At 29.4% G+C, this 25,081-nt stretch overlaps 1 protein-coding gene across 1 annotated transcript in view; it reads left to right on the top strand.

Annotated features, from left to right (window-relative positions):
• The window catches only part of LOC148234794 (uncharacterized), a 102,420-nt gene extending 79,291 nt beyond the window's left edge, over positions 1-23,129 (top strand). The window contains exons 2-7 of the mRNA XM_088186267.1: positions 12,620-12,903; positions 15,489-15,752; positions 16,260-16,359; positions 16,428-16,717; positions 19,089-19,235; positions 19,302-23,129. Coding sequence (XP_088042393.1) covers positions 12,628-12,903; positions 15,489-15,752; positions 16,260-16,359; positions 16,428-16,717; positions 19,089-19,235; positions 19,302-22,280 — 4,056 coding nt within the window. The 5' untranslated portion in view covers positions 12,620-12,627 and the 3' untranslated portion in view covers positions 22,281-23,129. The remainder of the gene's footprint in view (positions 1-12,619; positions 12,904-15,488; positions 15,753-16,259; positions 16,360-16,427; positions 16,718-19,088; positions 19,236-19,301) is intronic.
• Positions 23,130-25,081: the final 1,952 nt, after the last annotated feature.

The raw sequence follows: 25,081 nt of genomic DNA, 5'->3' as shown, positions 1-25,081 counted from the left end.
GGGTTGTTTCTAAATTTTTTCTGCACTTAAATGTACATTTGATTTCATTAGAGAGTTTTTATTTTGCCACATGATATACAACAAATTTTTCCATTTTCACTAATTATCCACAGATTATTTTTCTTTTCTTTCCACACACATATCTGCCATTCAAACAAGATGAGGTTTGAAAATTTTAAAGATTAATTTTCAGGATTTTAGTTTATTTAATTCACTTATTTTATTTGATTTATCAGTGTAGCCTCTGTTATCATTTTTAGTTATTTATTTTTAAGAAAAAAAATTATGTATTGTATTTTTGTATTTTTTTTTACTTATCTTTATTAAAAAAATGTAATTTGCTAATTTAATTAAATACATGTAACTATAAAAAAGAGAATATTTAAATAATAAGAACGTTCGTCCGTTTACGTCACTTCACAATATTAGGTTGAAACTTGAAACATAAATAATTTAGCACCTAATCGACGGGTCACTTTTCGCCGCGTGATTTTCACGCAAATAGAGTTACATCAATAAAATTACTTTATCAGTACCTTGTTTTTTGCTTGAAAAATTAATTTAAGTATTAAACTTCAGTACTAGATATATATATATATATATATATATATATATATATATATATATATATATATATATATATATATATATATAAATATTAAAATTTATGAACATCGATATATATTAACCCTTTGAGTAGTGAGTTAATTTTACGTATTTTTCCATAAATACTTCCTTCGCTATTTTTTTATTATTATTATTGTAGATTGCATTTATAGTGAAATTTAAACGTTTTATTGCTTTGATTTATTTTAATACTTTTTTGTATTAGTAATTTATTTTAACACTTTCCTGTTATTTTATTTTGTTAATTTAGTTTACATATTTTTTATGTATGTATTATTCGGCTTCTGTGGATTTTTTTTATATGAATACAGAGGCTTTAAATATTTTTTTATAAATTGAATAATAATTATTCATTGTTATTTTTATTTATTTCGTACTATTTCAATATATCGGTATTATTTTTTATATAAATTAAATTTTTAAAAATATATAAATAAAATGTTTTTTGTTTACTATTTCTTCCTTATATAAATGAAATATAGACCACCGTACATGTACGGCGATAACGCTAAAAGGGTTAATAAATATTGACGAGCTTGATTGGTTTACAATTTTTTGGAAAAATAAAACTTACTCACATCTGTTTGAACAAACAGTTTCTGCTACTTTACCTGTTATGAAATCATACAAAATATTTGCTTTCTGTTTATCTTTAATTCAATACATAATTTAAAACACAGTTAATAATGTTATAAAAAATATATATAAGCTTTAAAATGATTTTATCATGAATACGATGTAATGATAAGTTAATATTAAATATAAAAAAATCGCAACTAGCTTCTTACATAATATGATATATATATTTTTTATTTACTAACATCTCAACCCGCTTCGATCGCACGTGCTAGTGGACCAGTCAATAAATTCCTTAGTCCACTGGGCAGAGCCGCATAACGGTGCGCGGTCGCCCGGGGCCCAATTAACCTGTGGGGCCGACCCGAAAATCTAACGTGGACCACTTACCAGTACTTTGTATTACCGATACGCATTATTTTTAACTGTAGTTTTTTCTACTTCTTCTTCTCGAGCGAGTTCAAGGCAGCATTCCGAGACTTTCTCGCTCGTACACGACCTCCCTAATCTGGACCAGTTTTACGTCGTCTCTGCGAGGGGACTCTTTTATAGATGTCGCGTCTTATCACCGGAGAAATATGATTTCTCTCGACGGCGCTAGGGCGTAAAGAAAATTGCGATAAGGGCGACTTATGGCGAACGTAGGCAAAGAGGGGCGCATTTGCGCAAAAACGTATTTGAACGCGCGAAAAAATGTGGCCACCCGCAAATGTTCAGATAGACAATTGGATATTGTGAGCGAAAAAAAATTGTATGTGAAGCACGAGCTTAAATATGTATTAAATTATTTATATTCAACATTATCAAGCAGCTTTATACAAATACTTTTAGAGGTGTTATATAAAATGCGACAAATTATATTTACAGTAAAAAATATTTATTTAATAGTATGATTATTTTTATGATATTATTTAAAACGATCTTGCTAACGCATAAGATTGTCATTTCACACAAAATTGTCATGGATTATTGGTTAAAAAATAGTTAGACCTTAGTTTCTTATTTTTGCGATTTTTCAATTAATTCCATAAATTGAAAATAAACCCTTTATCACAATCACAAATTTATTTTTTAGGTCATAAATACATTGTCTTTCTGTTGAATATTTGGTTTATATTTTTTACCTTCTGCTTATTATTTTTACGTGGTTATTGCTAGCTAAAGTTAGGGGCCCGATAATTATCATAATAATCGTTTTCCGCTGCATTATTGTACTCAATTTTTAAGCCTAATCTATTTTCAGAATATCCTAATTTTCTCGGTAATATAAACAACAGTAAACAATGTAAAATAATTCCAGGAATAGATGATTGATGGAGGATAAAAGGCGGGGTTGTCAAATTTCAAATAAGGTCTCGTGGGAACCAAATTAAAAAAAATGTTCTGATATTTCCAAGATTTTGACATACCACTTTTAATTTATAAATTTAATTCTGGCCATTAAAAATGTATTTTATTATGAAAACAACAATATTAATTAAAGCATATTTTTATTATTGCTATTTAGCTTAAAAAGTGTTCAATATTTATCACCTGATTTCACTTTATTAAGAATTGCTAAGCCTTGATTAAAAAAAATGAGTTCTAAACAATTTATTTTGGAATTTTATTTTATTATCAGCTCAGCTTTAAATTATTTAGAATCAACTAGACTAAAAATCTTCTCAGATGTTGCATTTAAAGTATTCGATAATTCTTAAAAATTGTGGAGAAGACTTTTTTTAATTAAACAAACTTTTATTTGATTACACGGTAATGTCAATTTCTCATGACGTTAACTTCGGCGCGCATACATTGAACGTATGGACGGTGATGGCGTTGAATATATTTTCTGAATTTGATAATAAGGATCAAATGTGTGATTTTGTGTTCTATATTGATATTATTCAACATTTAAATGATTTGAATATAAGTCTGCAAGGACTAAATAAACTGATAAACGAAATATTTAATAAAATAAAAGTTTCTAAAAATACGATTATAATATGGAATTGTCAACTAAATTTGAATAATTTGTCACATTCTTCCATCTAACACGAAAAAGTATGCAGATGAAATTCAAAGACTAGCAAGAATTTTATTCACAGCTTAAAAGTTGATGGGAGAATAAAATTTATTTTATAATTTTTTCATCGCTGTTTATTACATATATATTTTGTGTATTGAAATAATACAATTATTGTTTCTGACTATCATGACGCATTGGGGCAATCTGTTAGGTTACGATGGTTTTAATTTAATTTAAATAATTAATCGTTAAAGCATAAATAATATGTGTATATATAACTACTCTTATTTATTGTTATTTTATTATCAGTTTAATTGATCATCCTCTATCTATTCTGCTCTCATTTTATCCGATTGATTCGTTTCAATCTGTTAACATCAAGCATTGCTCCATAGGTCAAAAATGTTCGATGTTGCGTGTGAAATTTAATTGCAGCAAGACCACTGAATCGTCATTCGTTCGTCGTTGTTTGATGTTGACCGATGACCTGCCAATCTGTGAACGAATCAAACTGTGCCGAAACATAAAGGATGACCGATCAACTGAATACCAATGACATCCGTGCGTGACTATTTAACCGTCAATGATATCGTGTAATGGCGCATGGTGGCACGTGCACATGGACTATTACCATAATGAACGTAAACAGCGTGTGCCGAATCATGCATAGATAATGAATAATTCAATCTAATGACGCATAATACATTTAAAAAAAGTATACGTTACATTTTGATACTTTGCAATGGAGCAAAATATCAAGCGGAGGGGCTCTGTCTATGCGCAAATGCAATCCTCACTCGATCGGGTTTTTGCGCCGGTACGCCGAGTGGACTCATCTCAAGTGGCAAAGCTACTAAAAATCTCTGACATCTCAAACCATTTCTAAGGACAGAAAATGCAGTCGTGCTCCTCATAACTATGCCTCTCTTTGAGAAAGAAATACTTGACTTAAAATTATTTATTTATAGAAGTCATATATAGCGCGTATAATATATCAAAATTTAAAAGATTTTTGTCAGAAAGAATATTTTAATGTTTAGGTTTTACCAATTCGTTGAACAAAATTTGTTCAAACGATGGGTGATTTATAGCACTGTATTTTTTTAACTGTCGAATTCTTTGGAAATGATAAAGTGCCCTTACAAAAAGGATTATTGTATATTCTGCGCATCGTCGGCTCTTTTTTATTTGCGAATGCGCAGTGTTAAAAGAAGTATTTTATATATATTAATCTAATACATTGCATTAATTTGCTTTAATTCATTTCTAAAACGATATTATATAATTACTGGCTGTCGGTACCTCACTATCGTGAGGTACCGCAGCTAGTGGGAGTGCAAGTACCGGATCCCCAATTTTTTGGGTTCTAAATTATATTTTTGCTTCATTATGATATTTTTAAATATGTTTTTAATATTAGCTTGCACGAAATATACATCACTGCATGTTTTGATTCAACTACACATTTATGTGTATTATAGAGAAATTTAATAAAATGCTATTGTAAATTGCATGATCCAGGAATGTAATAAAAGCGATGTGTGCTACAAAATGAAAATTGCATTTGTGGAATTTTCTAGTAAAGCATATATTTAAAATTGCTTCAATATTAAATATTGCACAACAAAGAAGGTCGAAAAAACTGTATTTTCGTATATTGTTAATGCAATATGAATTTATATATCTTATTGTTGAGTGAAATATCAGACTTTTGATAATAAAAATGCCAAATATCGAATGTCTCAAAAGCTTCAAAGGCGCGAAACCTCAAACATGTTGAGAAATCAACTTATCAGAATTCGAGTCGCTTTAATCATACGCATCTTGAATTTCAAACTCGAGCTCCAGCAAATTTGTATTATATATAGCAGAAGTTCTAATCAAGACGCCGAAGAACTTACAGCTAGTTTACTTAGCAGCAGCGGTGTATTTCATATGACGAAATTACACAACAGCCCGTCGAGGAATCCGATACTGCGCCGAACAGCGGTCGCCAACATTTCGAGAGCCCCGGGCGTTTAATTAAAGGGCGCGGCGGACTTGTAATCCGGCCGCGATTAATTTCTGGAATCATTAATCAGCACCAGTCCGGCCCCGTATCGCGAGAGCCATTAATATCAATTAGCGCACTCGGATAGAGTCGATAACTTCAGAAATAGTTTTTTCCTGCAAACGATCAACATTATATGTTGCGAGAGCCTTAATTACAAAAATATAATATTTTTCATTAAGTAAACTGTAAGTGTTTCTAGAAGTGCCTAAAGAAAATAATTAATTATATACAGATGACGCAAATATTATTTGTATTTAAATCATAAGTATAACTTACTGAAATATATTAAATGAAATTTCATGAGCAGTTAAATATTATATACAATCAGCAAAAACTATAATACATGCAGTTTAAAGACATAGTCATCTATGCGATATGCAAAGTAAAAGTTCTAGCATACAACATAAGTTATAATATGTATTATATACAGACTTAGAAACTTTTTGAGAAGTCCTCACATTTATTAAGATATATATTGTAGCTTATGATTTCTATGTAAACATTATTTGTTAGTTAATGCTTAAATCGATATATGTCACGAAACCAAAATTCTCTTCTAAAGCCATAAAGTCAGCACAAGATTAAATACCATGACGATGTAAAGGTAATCCTTTCACAAATTTGAGTCAGAGTTTTGATAAGCAGATTTCCTAAATGAGATTAACATTACTAATTACAAAGCAGTACAAGCTTATAACTATTCACTCTACCTACATACATATAGATATTTCGATATTAGTCTGCAAAAAGTTAAATCTCGTGTAAATAAATAGTTAAATTTGTTTTTAATATATTTTAGTGATATTGTTCTTGTTCCTAGAATAATTTTCCTATATAATATAAATAATCTATATAAATTTGACTAAAGACTGTATTTAGACTCTCAACTTTTCTATTATAAATAAATTAGTAATATTTTTAAAAGATCAGATTCTGTATATTTTGATACAATAGTACATTTCCTACTTCTTAACAAAAATTCATTATTTTAAATTTAAAATATCGAATAATAAGCAAAAAATATTTTTTTAATAATGAATACAAGTTCATACATGCATCTTTTTTTGTTAACAAAAAAAGTATAAAAACGGTTTTATTTTATTTTTCTAGAAACAAATCTTGTTATTAAATATTGAATATATTGCGCAAAAATTTGCTCTGAATTTCGGACTAGTGAATATGAAGAGAGAAGCGGCTGCTTCTGCAATCTTCGCTGATCTGAAGTTGAGTCGGCCTCTAAATTGAAAGGCTCTTTAAATTCGGATGCCTTAAATTCCAGCGTATTTATTCAAATGTGAATACTCAGTTTTGTGGATAAAATTCCCAGACCAAGTAACTAAGTGAAAATGATTATTGATTGCCCACGATCCCGTAATAGCTAAGCACACACGCATAAATATGTCCGACGGACACGAGAACAGATCTGTCCGAGCTTCACCACAAACGCAAACTGTCTTAATACTTATTAAAAAAAAACACATCTAATGTCTCTTAAAAAAAAGCAAATACTTGCTATTATATGTGGTGGTTTTATCTGTTTAGAAGAAATTTCTTAAGAATGGATAAACAAAAGATCTGCCTGTCCGTGTCCAATCCGTTCGCTTTGAGGACGGATCTGTGTCTTTTCTCACCATACACGATCGGATTTGTCTACTAGACACCCGCGACGGACAGATCCGTCAGATATGCCCGCGCGTGTATGGTCAGCTATTTATATTCATGAGAAATTTTATTTTCTGTTCCTTTTTGAAGAGTGGCGAGTTTTTTAAAGCGAATTGCTGTTGATTAATATACCGCCGTTTTGAGGGTATTCCAAAATGCACGCAATATATTGTTTGTAAGTGACAGTTATTCTAATTATTCTTTATGTAAAGCGTGTACCTTGTGACTTAAGCTATTAAAAGATTTTTCACGGTGGTGTCGCATTTTAACATAACGTGTCGAATCAGCTTTTTTATGATTTAATGGCATATAATTATTCTTTTTAATTATAAATACAATACTTTAATTGACAAATACAACAATTTTATTTAAATTAGGTGAAGAAAAGGTTACCCCAATGCGTCACCATAGTATAAGAAACAATCCATTGTATTATTTCAGTATATAAAAAATATAAAATATGTATGATTACAACTATTGCATAGTAAAAAATCATTTTATTTTAAATTTCGATTATAGCAACTGGACCAGCTCCTTGTAGTTGCCATTAAGCAGATCAATGCGCAATGTCAGCATATTAATGAGCTTGATGGTGACAGTACTGCCGAAAAGACTCATTTAGTTATTGTCAATGTGGGCTTTATTGTCAGCAATGGGTTGCAGAAATTATAAGCTGCAAAATACAATTTAAATGAGCAATATATAAAATAACTGTTCTATAAAACAAATAATTTTCCTATGAACAAATCTGAAGATTTACTTTACATAAATAAACTAATAAGTCGTTTCATGGAACAAAGTATTAATTTAAATGCATATGTCTTCAAAAACATTTACCTGTTAAATCGCAACTAATTATTTTAATTAAAGTTGAAATTTACCATTATGTGTATTGATTTGAAAAAAAAAGTTTGAGAAAGTCCACAGTTGCATAATATTAACTTTGAAATATGAGCAATTTCTGAAATTTCGGTAGTTATAAAGTGTTTTTTTATTTTAATTATTATTTGTAAGACTGCTTGTCGACTTTATATATTTTTTTCTGCAATAGTTACAAGAAGCTATTGCAGAAAACAGAACAATTTATGTATGATTGAGATAATAAATATTTGTATGTGTTTGACATGTTAATATTTTTATTAAAGATAATTATTACTTTCGTTTTTCTTTATTGTCTTATTAACACATTGGTTTAATATTTTATTACCTAAAAAAAATGAACGATAAATCATTGGCATATCTTAGATTAGTGAGTCTTTGTATCCGAACCAAATACCACTTAAAAACGTGGATCTAATACGATAAAAAAGCGATACTATCACGCTTTGTTTTATTTATAGCTGTGTTTATCTAAGAGATTCAATAATCCAACACCCCTTGACATAGATAGATGGATGCTTGCATATACATTCATTCACATACACATAACTTTCACTTCGAGGGTTACTTTGGCTTTGACTCCGCAGCCGCTTCTGGATAAACCAGCCGTCTTAGGGGCACCGGATCAGATAGCGCCCTCTCGTTTGAGACCCTTTGTCTTTCTTCGCGGCTATCCCATATGCATAAATATATGGCTTTCACGTGTATGTATGTTCTACGTATAGTCTGTTGCTAGTGTAGTTGATTTGCATGCGCACGGATGCGTGCCGACGAGCGCAAAAGTTTCCGCTCGAGAACGTCGAGATAATGCTATGAAGTTACCTACCCGCTCAAGATTAGGGGTTGAGGTCTTCGATATATTCCGGATTATATAATCAGCCACTCTTATTGGTACTGCTTCAAAAGGCGGCTTTGGTACAGTCATTTTAAAAGCGTCTCGTTAGGGCGATTCGACCGGTTGGCATGTTCGATTGCGCGGAAAATTGTTTTATTTAAAAAAAACGTGCTTGTCTTTTTAAACCAATAGTTCTCAAGAAACAGAAGCATCACATAGATAAGGAAGTGATTATCATAAAACATTAAACTCAGACTCACTAAAAAAGCTATATAAATGTTAGATTTTTCAACGAAAAAATAAATGCTCTGAAAAATAAAATTGTAAAACTGTATTTCGTAGTTTTGTGCAATTACACAAGTGATAGAAACAGATTTATAATTTTTAAACATATTTTAATTTTTAATTTGAATTTGTTGTCTGTGTCGATTTGGCGTAAGCTCCAATGGATTCAAGTACGAGCTGAACTATTGTGTTTTCTAATATAAAAGCTGAGTGATGCTTAAAAAGTTAAGCTCTTTATCTACGTACAAAATTGTATACAATTGAGGAAAAGAGAGGAGATCAGCGATGATAGTCTTTCTCGATTATTTGTACAATCTGTCTGATTTGGTGTGAAATTACACAACTGACTAGCAAGATATAATAATGGTAAAGATCAGTGCTCATTACCTAATTTTAGGATATCAGAATTAAAATCCAAAATAATTAAACTAATTCAGCTTTTACGAAATATCAAATATGTTATTTAAAAAAAAAAAAATTTCTTACAAAATATAGTTTTGAGCATTGCTGGTGTTTTATTGTTTTTTATTAATTTAACGCAGGTTGCTATAACGCGTTTTTTTATAAAAATTAGAGAACAAAAAAATCCATAGTTTTAATGTTTCTATTAACAGATTTTGTACTTGCTACACGACAGCTTAAAGTGATCGTTAAAAATGCGATAAATGTTTTAAAATTTAAAAGCTATTTCAAATTTAAGTTTAATTGAATTTTACGCTGCGCGGCTTAATCATTTTTAAATATATTTTTCAAGTAATGAAATATCTTTGAATACTTCTACATTTAAAAAAATAATCTTATGGCAAAATCTTTACTGTTTTTAAGAAATTAATTAAAGTAGACTTCATGATTTTACGAAGAACGTAACTTGATTTGTAAAATTATTATATGTTCTCCTTGTTTTTATAAAACAATAAAATTTTATTTAATATAAAAGGCTTTTTTGTGATATTTTTCTTAATTGTATTGTAGCGATTTTCTTCCCTTCTTTACCGTAAATAAAAGTATGCTATTGTATTAATGACTGCAAAAAATATTACATTTTCAATAAAAATATATTATAAATTTTTTTGGAAAATATTGAGATAAATACCGATTTAGCTGAAAACAGATTAAACATATTTAATTTTATATTTTATTTACACATTCAATTATTTGTGTACCAATAATCGTCGTCGTGCGACGACATGGTCATATATTATTACTATGATAAATATTAAAACTATTATTAACATTTATTTTACCACGTCGTTTATTGTTTATTGACTGCATTATAACTTAATATTAAAATTTATGAAATATTGTTGATTTTTTAAAATGTGATAAAAATTGGTAATTTAGCTGAAAGGTTAAACACATTTATTTTAATTATTATTTTAATAAAACATAACACATTCGATCATTTTTAATGTACCAAAGATCGTCGTCGTGCGACGATATGGTTCTATATAAATATTAGAAAATTAATATGTAGATACCATTATAATTATTAAAATTTTTATTAACATTTATTTTATCACATCGCATGATTATAGTTTACTCAAAAGTAGCATTTTTAAACTTATGTTTTTACTATATAGAAGTATGGTATTATTTGATTTATTGCTAAATTATATTATTTATTTCTGATTTTTTTAGAAAATTTCACAAAAACTGTTAATTTAGCTGAAAATAGAAAAAAACACTTAAAAAATCATTTAAAAAAATAAAATTAAAACTAATAAGAAGTTTTATTAATAATAATTTTACCGCATTTTATGGTTCTAGGTTCACTTTAAATGTTTATTCTGACATATTTTTATTTTAAAACTATGTTAAAGTATGCTGTTTAGTATAATAACTTTTAATTAAAATCATAATATTTTATATTATTGCTGATTTTTTTTCTAAAAATAGGTGGGTAACGTTCTTAAAAATACATTCAAACAGGAATTATTGAATCATTATAAAGTAATATATTGCTATCAATAATTTTTATATACCAGCGCTCGTCGTCGTGCAACGAGCTGCTGAATTATTATCAGATTTTTTCGAATATTTTTATTGAATTTTTTTTAAAGTATTTTGATTAGCATTTATTTTAATGCATTCTATTGTTCTATGTTATTTTTAAATTTAATTGTTATGTTAATTTAAAAGTAGTGTTTTAAGCTACACATTTTTTCCATGTACTCTTGTGTTAATTCCTTATGAAAAACACGTTTTTTTTCGTCTCTGAAACAGTCTCGAGACAAATCCTCCGCGTCTAACACATAATGCGATTTTAATATCTGCTCAGTTCTTTTCCGGCTTAGTCCGTGAAAAAAAATGTTAAATCGGCCATTTTGCAGCGATTACCTTAGTAATGACCGCCGTTAAATTTTAACGGTCGCCACTCCAAGGAGTCTCCCCAATTTTTTCATTTGGACACAATAATGACTTAATTGGAGACAATTTAATTTTGCAAAACAAACGTAGACGAGAAGAACGAATACGTAGCATTTTTTTCGCCGGCGAATTTGTCTCAATTTTATTCGCAGTATAGTCGACATAAACGCACAGAATGTTATATATTATGTATTGTATAAAAGCTTAAATTAATTTATCACCTTTTATGATGTTATATTTTTCCGCTTTATGCTTCGAATAACGCAATTTTCTGCGAAATGACTCGTTTGTATAAAGTGATTTATGAATTTATTCGTTTTGTGAGACCTTATTAAATTACGAATATCTTACACCATATTAAGATCAAAGAAATTAAGATTAATAAATAAAATGAAACACAAGTTAATTAATATAACCTTAATAGACAATTTTCGTCATTAAATAGCGTAAGCGATTTATTTAATTGCGTTTAAGACTTTTTAGTATATTTTTTAAGCAAAGCACGTTTTGATTTATTGTTTTTAAAAGAATGCTTATAAAACGTGCTCCAAAATATTTGCAAAGTTTATATAAACAGGGACTTTTTTACAAGTTTCACGCATATTAAATGTCAGTTTAGAGCAGCATATAATTGTACTGGCAACTGTCAGATAAATTAAAAATATAAATATCTACTGGTAAAAAGGTATTCCGATATGATTTACTAAAAATATATTTTAACTGGTAATACAAACTCACTGTAACATGTAGATATAGTTGTATTTTATTAATAAAAATAAACTTTTAGATAAGTTTTAATTTATTATTATACATTTTTATGTTCTATTGCTAATTTTTAAATGATGCCTCAAAAGCTTAGAAAATAAAATATTGTAAAAAGATTGTAGATAATAAGCACGTCTATTAAAAAAATGATTTAATGCAATTGTAGTAAATTTATAACTAGAGTATATAGCTCAATCATCGGTTCAAATAAAGAATATATGTTTGTTCGTGTGACTAATGATTTTATGATGTAGTCATATTCGTAAACATCTTAATTTATGTTGAATATGTTAGTATTGTTTTTATAAATTAAACTTGCAATTGTGCACCATATGGTCTGTTATAATAAAAACCTTATTAATAAAAAGGCTTAGGTGAGGTAAAATTAAAACGGCAAATTTTTTTGTCTGTGAGCGGCGTGTTTTTTGTTCATTCATAATTTAAATTTAATTTTATAACAATAAAATAAATTCAGAAAAGCAGAGATGTACCTCCGTTAAGCATTGAATAGGCATTCAACACAATATTGCAAAACTCTACATATTATTTTTATATTTTTCAGGTCTCGCAATGAAGTCCGCCGAGTGTCTGCGAGGGCTACTTGTACTCGGACTTTTATGTGGGGCTTTTTGCTGGATGCCCTGCGGAGAGTTCGATCGAGCTTTGAGATACCCCTGTAAATGCAAATCTGAAGGACCGATATCATCTGCAGAAGACTCAGACGAAGCCATCAGCATCGATTGTGATCGGATTGTATTTGTTGGCGACTTTCCGCCGCTGCCTTATGGTGCTCCTGTTGTCTCCTTCAGGCAAAGATGGGCAGGACACCACGCTCTTCCCACACAGGTAATATTTATGTATATAAAATAAAATTAAAATATGAGATATTAAAAACATATTTTTAGATTTTTTTTACATGTACGAAACACGATGCCTGACATTGATTTTATTTGTTATATATCTTAGCATGCATTTTATTTGATAAATATTATATTTTAAAACGCTTTTAGTTTACAAATAAATATATTTGTATAATAAGTTGTGAAAAACACTAATTTACAGCAAGTTATAAGCGATCTATTGTAGTAAGTTGATATTTTTAAAGTATCTTATTTCTTTATCGTTAACTTTATGATTTTTGATCCAATCGCTTCATTTCCACGAGCACATTTTAATTTGAAAATATTATATTTTCGGCGAAGTGTCTATTCAGTAAACCACTTTTTAGTTGCTAAGGGGCGGTGTCGACAATCCGTCAATATCGCGACCGTTAGAGTGCCCTAGAGAGTCGAAATGGCGTCCCTTATTCGTGCGGCGAGGACTTGAAAACGCTTTTCTTGCACGAGTCATTAGGCTACTCAATACAAGTGCTTTCAGAGCCAAAAACAATTATATAGGATGATGCTCATCAATGTTAGGTGTGCATCATAACTGTGTTTTTATTATTTAATTGTGTAATTATTGTTAATATATAATGAACATAATGACGCATTGGAAAAACATGTCAAGTCATGATGGTCAGATTTGTAATAAAAAAATAAATAATTTGCTCATAATTTTAATATGAAAATTATAAATTAATTATTTATAATTTAAAACTGATTATATAAAAAGCAATTTTAATAAGTACATAGTATACATTTACACTATTTTTTATTTAAATTTGTAAAGTAATACTTGTTGTACATTAATTGTGTTTATATAAGCGTTATATTATATACAATGTATGATAAAAATCTTAGGTTAGGTCAAATCTGCTTTTGCGGAAAACACGCACGAGTTGACAGTTCGAATCGCGATAAAACAGAGCGCTACATTATCGGCATCACATTAAACGCCGGCGCGTAATTGCTTTGGCCATTAGGCGATAATGTTCGCCTATGACTGAAATACAAAATAAATAAAACATGAATTATAACATAACTGACATACAAACTTATATCGTATAATATTTATATGTATGTATTAAAACTCTAAATTGCAAATAAAAATAACAAAACAATACCACATTTACAACTTTGGCCTTAAGATAAAAATATTCGACTATGAAATTTATTGCGCTTTGTTAAATACGTTCGTTTATTAAATTTCACATAAATTAACGCAAAGTTCTAAAGCGCGCGCTGTCTGTAAAAAACTGATTTGTGTTACGAGTTTCGTATTTAATATAATAAGTTTTATTAAATATAACCTTTAAATTATTTCTATTGTTATACCCAAAGTAAGTGACGTTTATAAAGTAAAATATTTTGTATTTAGATTACAAACATATTTAATTTAAGCTACATATGAAAATTAATTACTAATATTGCACCCATAGTCTATTGAAATTTAATTTAATAACAAGCGCAGCGTGAGACGTATATATCAAAAAACGATGACATATGTAATAACACTAGTCTCTCTAAGAATGTATTACTAGCCGTTGCATCGGTAACGAATTTTATGATTATTCATTAGTTGTGAATAGTAAATTAACTCAGCGAATTCATGTGCATAATAAAATGATTTTGTTTTAAGAAATATATAAATATAATGTAATGCTACTACTGATGTTTTTTAAAATGACACGAAGTTTCACTTTAAAGATATAAGCATAATTTGATCAGCAATTTTTGACCATTGCGTAATATATTTAATGACACAAATAAATATTATTGGTGTTTTTCATTATTTCTGTTTATTTTTTGGGCACATTTATAATTTTTTTTCTATAAATGTGTCAAAAAATATATATTATATCGAATCTATATTCGTATTGTATGCTTTAGAGCTAATAGTAAGGACGTAAATTCAAACTTGCCATCTCTTTCTAAATTATGAATAACGATGAAATGGATAGCTCTTGAACTGACTGTGTTAACGCAAATAATGTGTAGTATTGTATATGATATTTAAGAGATATTTATTAACTATTTGAAAATATCGTAACACAATCTAATTTATGTATTTGATACGAGTATGGAATTTAATAATAAATATATAAATGCTATAAATACAATGGTTTCTGAGAATTTCTTTAATTTGCATCAATGATTTTTGAACTCTTTGACTGTGAATTAACATATTTACAAATCGCTTTTAGTAATAATAAACGTAGGCGTGAGATATTTTGATAGGTTTTCAAACTAATTTCTGAATTATATATTTTTTTATTATTATACAATTTTTTTTAACAAAAAAGCAAATAAGGATACTTTTATAAATATATATATTTTATGTAAAAAATATTTATTTTATTATTAATTGATTGCTATAATTGCCTTTCTAGTATTTAACCTTATTGTTTTATCTATATAAAATTAAAATAATTTAATATAAAATTTATTTACCATCATATATAAATGTATTTATATTTACTCCTTCAAATAAATTCTCGTTTATGTTGCGATTTCATCTAACCGCTTGTTACTTTTGTGCGATTTCCTCAGATTTTCTCCGACCTCGGGTTGCCTCTGCGTCGTCTGGACTTTTCGGGCAATTCTGTGAGGAGATTAACCGAAAAACTGGTGGCTGGGCTCCAATCAACGCTCACCGAGTTGATCCTGGCGGACAATCTGCTCGGCGACAATCTTAATCCCATATTTTCGACGTCGGAATTTCACGGGCTCTCGCATCTGTCGCTGTTGGACTTGAGCGGAAACTCCATCAGGGGGATCGAAGAAGGGATTCTCAAGGGATGTGACAATTTAGTGGTAAGCGTCTACTTTAATTTTATCATTATTGCTCCACTGGTATATGAAAGGTCAAAGAACGCGTAAAATTTTGCGGTTAACCAACTTGATAACATTATATTTATGAATCAAGTAAATTGATACTGATATTTGTCAATTTTAAATTAAAAATGCTTATAAGTTAAACGTTACACGCGTGTGATTACTGCAGTGATGCTGCGTTGTAATATATTCAAGTTCTTCAAGATCGAGTTAAATTCATAAAATTTCAGGATAACTGCTTGACTGGTACAGTTCTGACGATCGAAATAGAAATGGTTGCTTTATTGTAGTTTGAAGCAACGTAAAGAGTTCCAGTAAAAATATTGTGCAAGCAGTTTTAATTCTGAGTCACGTAAAAGTGTCGCTTTTTCGCAACAAAACATCCAACGTATGAAGTTCTTATTCGCAGTAGATCTAAATTTAACACACTTGTATAAAATTTTAATCTAACAACCTTGTACTTAATTCACATTTTCATTTATGCAGGAGTTTCGACTAGATAGAAACAATCTCGTCTCTGTGCCGAGCGCCTCTTTAAATGGACCGCGTAGTCTGAAGATACTCTCCTTGAGACACAATCGCATAAGTACGCTTTTAATTATGCAAACTATCTCAAATTACGCACTTTCACTAACCGCACACTTAAATTTTCAGACAAAATTCGCCAAGGAGCTTTTCTGTCTCAGCGCTCTTTGGAGCAGATCCACCTTCAAGGCAACATGATGATGTCTTTGGAAGGCGGTGCTTTCGCGGGGCTGGGTCACCTTCGGACCCTCGGACTGGGTCACAACCGACTGTCAAAGTTCAACAGCGATGTGTTCCAGGGGGCGGAGAAGCTGGACAAGCTGGACCTCTCGGAGAACTTCATCTCCGAGTTTCCGAGCGTGGCACTGAAAGCGTTCACCGCACTCAAGCACTTGAACCTCTCGACCAATATGCTAACGGTAATTAAAAATATGTACATATATAGGTGTATTCCCTGGATGGTGGTGGACATGGTTTAGGTGTAACGTTTCCGGGAGAACTTTTGCCGTTACGGGTTAATTATATAGCTGGCTTAACTTTGAGTGCTCGTTAAAAATAAAGGTTAAATATGACGCGACCGACACTATTTTAAACAAATTAGTGTAAGATGCTTAGTACAATATCTTGGTATTATATAAATTATTTTAAGACTAAATGGTTCATATTTTACACAAAAAACTAAAAATTTTTTTAACCAAATAATAGTACATTTATTAATAAAATATAATGAAATTAAAAATTTAGGTTTTGTGCATAAGATTTAATTTATGTACACGAGAGAAATATATTTTTTTATTGAATTTGATGCTAGCATATAGATTTATTCTTATAAAAGTTTTTTAACATATTTTTTATAATAAAGTTGTATCGAATAATTTTATGAGTAATTTCGTGATGATTAAAAAATGCGACAAGAAATCTAAAATTAAATCTTAAGTATCTGTATTATTTATGTTTAATGTTATGGTCAGATTTAAATTTTTGTATAATATATTTTATATTTTATAAACAAAATATTGTACTAAAAATAATTTAGTAGCAAATTTACAACAAAAAATATTTACTATTTTTAGGTTTAAATATATAATATTATAACAAACTCAGATTCAAATCAATACAACATATACAGTAAAACCCCTAATAACACGGTGGACGTGCTATTTGAGTGCCCCTTACTTTGTGTGTGAGCGAGCCAAAGGTAAGATATCACAACACGAGCCTGATTAGTACGTATGTATTACAAAAAATATTTTAATCCCCCAACTACACGCTCCCAAATAGCACGTTCCCAATTCATGGTGTTATATGGGGGGTTTCACTGTACTAAGAATAAAAGTAAAAAGTAATAATAAAAAAAATGATTTTGCCGGTTTTTCTAAAAGAAAAAATATCAAGTAAAATTTTAGCAAAATATATTATTCATATCCACTTTTTTATGTGTGTATGTATGTATGTTAAAAATAATAAGGAAGATTTTACTGTGTATCTTTCAACGTGTTATTCTTTTCCCTTGTTCTTAATAACTAAGAAAAGAGAAAAAAATGGCTACAAAAAGTACTTATTTTCAATAAGCAGATTGTCTTATTGCACTTATTGTTAATAAACGGTGTAATAAAGGAGAGAGAGAGAAAAAAATCTCTTTGAATAGCAAAATTTAAACTTTTTTGTTGACAACAAATATTTGCTTAAAATATAGTACTAAAAATTATCAATATTTTTTAAAAATAAAGAAGAGAGAAAAAAAATCTCTTTAAATATAAAATTTTTAAGTTCTTGCTGACAATAAATATTCGCTCAAAATTTAGTACTAAGAATTATAAATATTTAAAAAAAATAGTTAGCAAGGTTTTTTCTAGATAGTTTTTAGTAAAGTTACGCGTCACACGTATCCGTAAAAATAAAAAAAATCAACAATTTTAAAAAACTTAATTTTTACTAATAAACATTTAAAGCAATATTATATATACACAAAAATTATTTTATTTTTTTTAATCTGAATATTTATTAATTTGCTGTAGAACACAGATTGAGTCTTAATATATTGGATACATAAATAGATTTAACACAATTTAAATAAATAACTTTATTAAAATGTCAAAACAAAAACTAATCTAGCATAAGAATGATCAATAATATTTATAGCAACTTTTACAATATTTTAAATTAAAATGTAGAATCAATAATTTAAATAATTAATAAATTTATTACGAATTAAAATTATCATATATCAACAAAAATTCCACTTTTTTATTAAAACATATATAAATTAAATTAAGAACACAAAAATAATTTTAAATTATTTAAATTTGTATTATGTATAATTTTATATCTTAATCAAATATAAATATCAAAATAAATACATTATATTAAAAACAAAATATAATTACAATAAGATTTATTTGTTCTTATTACAATATTAATATGAATATAAAAAAAAATACAGTAGACTCCCCAATAACACGGTAAATTGCGAACGTGCTATTTGGGTGCGTGTAGTTGGGGATTATAAAATACTCACACAATTTTTGCTACACTACGTACAAATCAGGCGCATGTGACGAGGAATTTTCCTTTGGCTCGCTCACATATAAAGTAAAGGACACGTCCCCAATTTACCGTGTTATTGGGGGCTCTACTTTATTTAAGCCAATCAGGCAAAAATTCTTTCCAATACGTCTCTAAAATACCTCCGCTGTCGCTCTGTTTTATATTTGCCAACTGTTTTGATTCAATTTGCTTTATATATGTATTTCTAAAAAAATAATAATGATTAATAATTATAAATTTCAGCATATGGACACTTCACACTTGAGCAGTCTGACTTCACTTCAAGCATTAGATTTGAGCAGAAATAATATAGCTAATTTAGCACCTGGAACATTTTTGGGATTAAGGCAACTTAGATATTTAGACATTGGCGTCAATGCATTAAGAACGGTATGTTTAAAAAATAAAAAAAATATATAGCAATAAATTATTAATGATATTTATTTATTATTTCAGATCGAAGACGATGCTTTTGAAGGATTAGACAGTCTAGAAACTCTACTTTTGCGCGATAACAACATTTTGCTTATTCCAGCTTCAGCCCTGGGGCGTCTTCCTCGTCTATCCTCAATCCACTTGGGATATAACAGAGTCACGGCCGTCTCCAGTGACATTTTACGATCGATGGCCGAGCGAGTCTCTTCTCTGGTTTTGGCGAGGAACGTTATTAGAGAATTGCCCTCGGCCGCGTTTCAGCATTTCAAATTCCTGACTCATTTAGACCTGAACGGAAATTTGCTTAACATACTCAGCGCTGACATATTTGTGGGATTAGAGAATACTTTAGAATATTTATCGGCGTCTCAGAACAGAATTTTAAACATAGCAGGACCTCCATTACATTTTTCAAGATTGTGGTACTTGGATATTTCTGGAAATCAACTGAGCGAATTAGGCAGAAATACTTTTGCTAAAACGCCTAATCTTTCATACTTGAACATGAGTAGAAATCCGCATTTGAATATGATACCTCATACTTTGCTCCATAGCTCTCCAGAATTAGTCACTATTGATATGAGTCATAATGGACTTAAAACTTTACCGGCTGATATCTTTGCTAAGAATCCAAGTATTGAATACATACATTTGAGTGATAATGCGATTCAAGAAATACCAGAGGGAGTTTTTGTTAATATGCGTAATTTGACTCTCATAGATCTATCTAATAATCATATTGTGAATATCAGACAAGGAGCTTTTGTTAATGCAATGTCTATTCAGCGGTTATATTTGAGAGGCAATCAATTGAATGCGTTCAAAGGAGAGTTTTTTAATACTGGTACTAGTCTAGAAATATTAGATTTATCTGAAAATCAACTGAGCTATCTCTTCCCTTCGTCGTTCAGGATTCATCCAAGATTAAAAAGAATATCGGCATCTAAGAATAAATTCAACTTTTTCCCAGCTGAATTAATTGCATCTCTACAATTTTTAGAACATGTGGATTTATCTCACAATGGTTTAAAGAACATAGAAGAGCTTGATTTTGCTCGATTGCCAAGACTTAGAGAACTGCTTTTATCTCACAATGAGCTAGAATCTATAAGTGAGATGGCTTTCCATAATTCAACTCAATTACAGATTCTAGATCTAAGTTATAATAACTTGGATCGCTTAGGTGAGCGTACCTTTGAAGGATTGGCTCGTTTAGAAATGTTGAATCTAGAGAATAATTTATTGACTGAGTTGCCAGATTTATTGTTTGATAGAAACCGCCTACAAATGCTTGAGAATATAAACTTAGCGCATAACTCATTTGAAGTACCTCCATTGAAATCTCTACAGAAGCAATACTTTTTCGTATCATCTGTAGATTTCTCTCACAATAAATTAGTGGAAATACCAGCCGAAGACAGCATAATGGTCAACATCAAAAAGTTGGATTTATCTTTCAATCCATTATCTCAAGATTCGATCAAGAATGTGTTGGGAGAGCCAAAAACAGTTAGATCGTTAAACTTAGCCGGAACTGGAATCAACTTTGTGTCGCAACTAGTAACACCATTTTTACACCACTTGAATCTATCGCACAACAACATTACAAACTTAAATGATAAAGTGTTTGAACGTACGACGCTATTAGAGAACTTGGATCTATCTCACAACAAAATCAACGATATCAGTTCTTCTATGTCAAAAATATGGCCGCTTTTAAAAAGCATTCAATACTTGAACTTATCCAACAATCCAATATCGACTATTTCTCAAGGTGACTTTGATGGTTTAGAATCATTAAGAGTACTGAGTATTGAGAATCTTGAAGAATTGAGCAAAATGGAGCGAAATGCTTTTAAGCCGTTATTGAACCTAGCCACTTTAAATGCGCATAACTATCCTAGACTAGGATACTTGGACGTGATGGGAATTCTGCAAAGCTTGCCTGTGTTACAAAAGTTAGATATTGAGATTAAAGATTCGGCTGTGGGTAGCGATCAATTGCAGTCAGCTCTTCATCCGAGATTACAAGAATTAGGTATAAGAGGATCAAGATTGAAGAGCATATCATCTGGAGCTTTAGCCGGATTAAAAAGTCAGAATATAGCTATCAAATTGAGGAACACTTCTTTAACAAATATTCCACCAGCGTTATTATTCCCATTGCCTCGATCTTCTCACGTGGTTTTGGATGTTACAGGATCGATGTTGACTTCATTACAGCCTCAATTATTAGTGTCTTTGGATGATAGAAAAGCAGATTTGAGCATGCTAGGTTTAGATACGAATCCGATCCATTGTGATTGTGCAGCTCGAGCTTTAAGAAGATGGTTGCCTAGTTCAAAGATGTCGAATATCAAATGCTCTAGTCCTGATTATCTAGCTGGTCAATTATTGGTTGAAATAGGCGATGATGAACTGACGTGTGATCCTAGAAGACCTACCACGCTTACTTCTGCGCCTTCCACTGTTACAATCAAGCCAACTAGATTGATGCGGAAGACTACAGCAGAACCTGATATTATTTGGTCCGTTGCGCCTTCATCGGAAGAGAAACCTAAGCCTAAGAATACGAATTTGAAGAGTGCTACTATATCTCAATCTGCGATCAATAACGATGATACATTGATCATTGGAATCGTAGGTGGTGTGGTGGCTTTCATAGCTATTCTGGTTATCATTATATGTATTGTAAGGTTAAGGATGACTTCCACGCAGTATAGAGGTGGTCCTTTGGCTGGCGGTGGTACTATGGGCAATATGGCCGGAATGGGACCCATTTATGCAGTGCCGCCTTATGGCAGTGCTTATGGTGCCACTTTGCCGCCGAATGCTTCAATAAGTACGGCGACGCTGCCTCACAAAATGCATTCAGCTCCTGCTTCGGTGAGACCAGCATACGCGACTATGGGGAGGATGCCTTACTACCCCCAAAACCCCCCAACTCCCCAGCCTTACTTCGTCAGCATGCAACCCCACGACGAGAAAATATATCGATAGTACAAGATTCAAGGTTGTGCGAACTGTAAATACATGTTAATTTATTTTTGACATTGATAGTGTAGTGATGATTGATTGATTAAGCCTCGGATATGTTGGGTGAATTTGTGCATTCAAGAGAGCTGCTCGTTTATAACTTCTGTTAAAATCACTGTAATATAATATAATATATTCTTAATCTATCTAATCAAATTGATGATGTAAATAAAATACATAGTTAAAACACAAAGCCCTTAAAATTGTGCTTTAAGTAAGAAGATACCTGGATGAAAGGTAATGAAAGAGTCTTAAATTAATAATATAATATGACTAATTAAAGTTTCTTAGAAGTAAATCATTATTAAATTAGTAGTATAAAATTAAACTAAATTAATTCAGTCAATTTTACCGTTTTATTACTGATTTTGCAATATTTAAATCGTAAACTTTTAGTTTAGATTATTAATTGAGACAATATTTTACTTCAAGACAAAATATAAAATTATATTATATTCAATTTAATTAAATACGGTCTGTTTTTATAAAACACAACATATTTTTCAATGTTAAGAATCATATAATATTTTTTTTAAGGGAATTTAATTTGTGATAAATATAAAATTTGTATTTATTTCAAACTGTTTTTATGTAGTCTAAAACTAAAACACTGCTAGAGTTCTATATTTATATTCATAAATCATAGTAGTTTTTATATATATTTTGAGTTTTAAGTAAGTTTAACTAACAAGCAATTTACGACTAAATTTTGCAAAGATACTGAAATTGAAAATTTAATAATCAATTAATTGATTTGCAGCATTCCAATTTTAATTAGATTCCTTATACTGTTGACTAATAAATATTTTATGATAACTAACCGTCATTTTATAATTAATATTATTAAATTAGTAAAAAATCTATAAAACAGGAACACTTAAAATCTTGTAAAATTTATTTGTAATAACCAAATTTCAGTTGTAAGTTTTAATTTTTATTTTCGAGTTCCATGTTATCTTCTTACTCTGTTGCTTATTAAATATTTGAGTTAAGCATAACCATAAATTTACGAGTAAATAAATATGAATTAATGAGCGCAAAGAAACATAAAAAGCGAGTGAAATTGAAAATTTTTAGTTGGCAAATTTTAATTAAAAGAATTGGGTTTTATAATTACACTTTTGACTATAAAATACTTTAGTTAAACTAACTATCAATTTATAAATAAATATATTTGAATTATTAAGTGCAAAAATACATAAAGAAAGAACCAAATTGAAAATTTGGCATCATTCTGAAATTGATTTGTGGTAGCGTAATTTTAGTTAGAAGGTTGATTTTTAAGTTTTATGTTATCTTCTGAAACTATTCACTATTAAATACTTTTTTTTTAATCATATTTATTTAACCATAAATTTGCAAGTATATAAATATACATATTTAGTTTAACCATAAATTTGCAAGTATAAGAGCGGACGAAATTGGAACTTAGATAATATTGTGAAAACCATTTTTAGTAGACAAATTTTAATTAAAAGAGCTGGGTTATATTTTAACGCTTTAGACTACATATAAAATATTTTTGACTGCTAGATTAATTTTAATTAATAAATGCAAAAATATATAAAGAGCGAACGAAATTGAGTGTTTTACAATATTATTTAATTGATCTGTAGTAACTAAATTTCAGTTAGAAATTTGCATTTTATGTACTGTTAACTAATTAATTATTGAATTAAACTAACCATCATTTGACAACCATCAACAATAAATACATAATAATTAATAAGTGCAAAGATACATAAAGAGCGAACAAAAATTAAAACTTATTTTTAGTAGTAAATTTTCAGTTAGAGTACTGGGTCATGTTCTTACATTGTTAACAAAACATAAGTTTAGCTAATCATCAATTAATATATAGCAGTGGCGTAGCTAGGGTATGTGTCGCCCAGGGTGATCTTTAAAATTGCCCCCCCCCACATACATTTTTTTCAGGGTCATAAAATCAGCATTTCTTCAAATAATAAATTGGTATCTTAAAATAATAAATTTATATATATTTTAGTGCATTCAGTTAAGAACCACACTAGACGATCCCATCGCGAATATGCCGCCCCCAAGCAAGTGCCGCCCGGGGCGGCCCGCCCCACAAAAATAAAATTCATTTGCAGTAAATAAATTTCGATTCAAATGCATTTTCTTACACGGTTAATTATTACATATGAAGTTAAGTTAAGTCTATTCATTTATGGATTTATACAAAAAATGCAAACGAAATTTTACAGTATGAAAGTATTATATTTTAGCAAATTATTGTCATATACATATATTAGATATGCAAAAGTTTATATTATATTACATAACAGATAAGAAAAAAACTTTAATGTCAATATTTGTGTTTATATTGAATGGTTTTTGTATTAAATATACTAAATAGTGTGCTAAAAAACAGAAACAAATTACTAAACCAATTTTTAACTTAAATTTGTAGAGCCTCACATTTTTTTTACTATTATCTTTAAATGCCCATCTTAGCATGGAGCTTTTTTAAGCTTTTTGGTTTGAATAAGCTCGATATTATATATATCATATTTAACTGAACTTCAAAAAAATATCAATATTAAGAATTTTTATTATAAATAAATTCACAATTTTTTATGTACATCTGATCTTGTTAAATTATGGCACAGCCATTTTGAATTTTTTTTTAAAATGTATATGAAAAATTAGTATTTCTTAGAATTATTTAAAATAATTCAACAGAATTACTTTTTTTTTTATCAAATATGACATTGATATAATGCAAATAATTTTATGTTAAATTG

Source organism: Plectrocnemia conspersa, unplaced genomic scaffold (genome assembly GCF_051122295.1).
Source record: "Plectrocnemia conspersa isolate PC_06_02 unplaced genomic scaffold, ASM5112229v1 ptg000005l, whole genome shotgun sequence".
NCBI lineage: Eukaryota > Metazoa > Arthropoda > Insecta > Trichoptera > Polycentropodidae > Plectrocnemia > Plectrocnemia conspersa.
The sequence above is the reverse complement of the archived record's forward strand: the minus strand, read 5'-3'. Positions and strand labels throughout refer to the sequence as shown.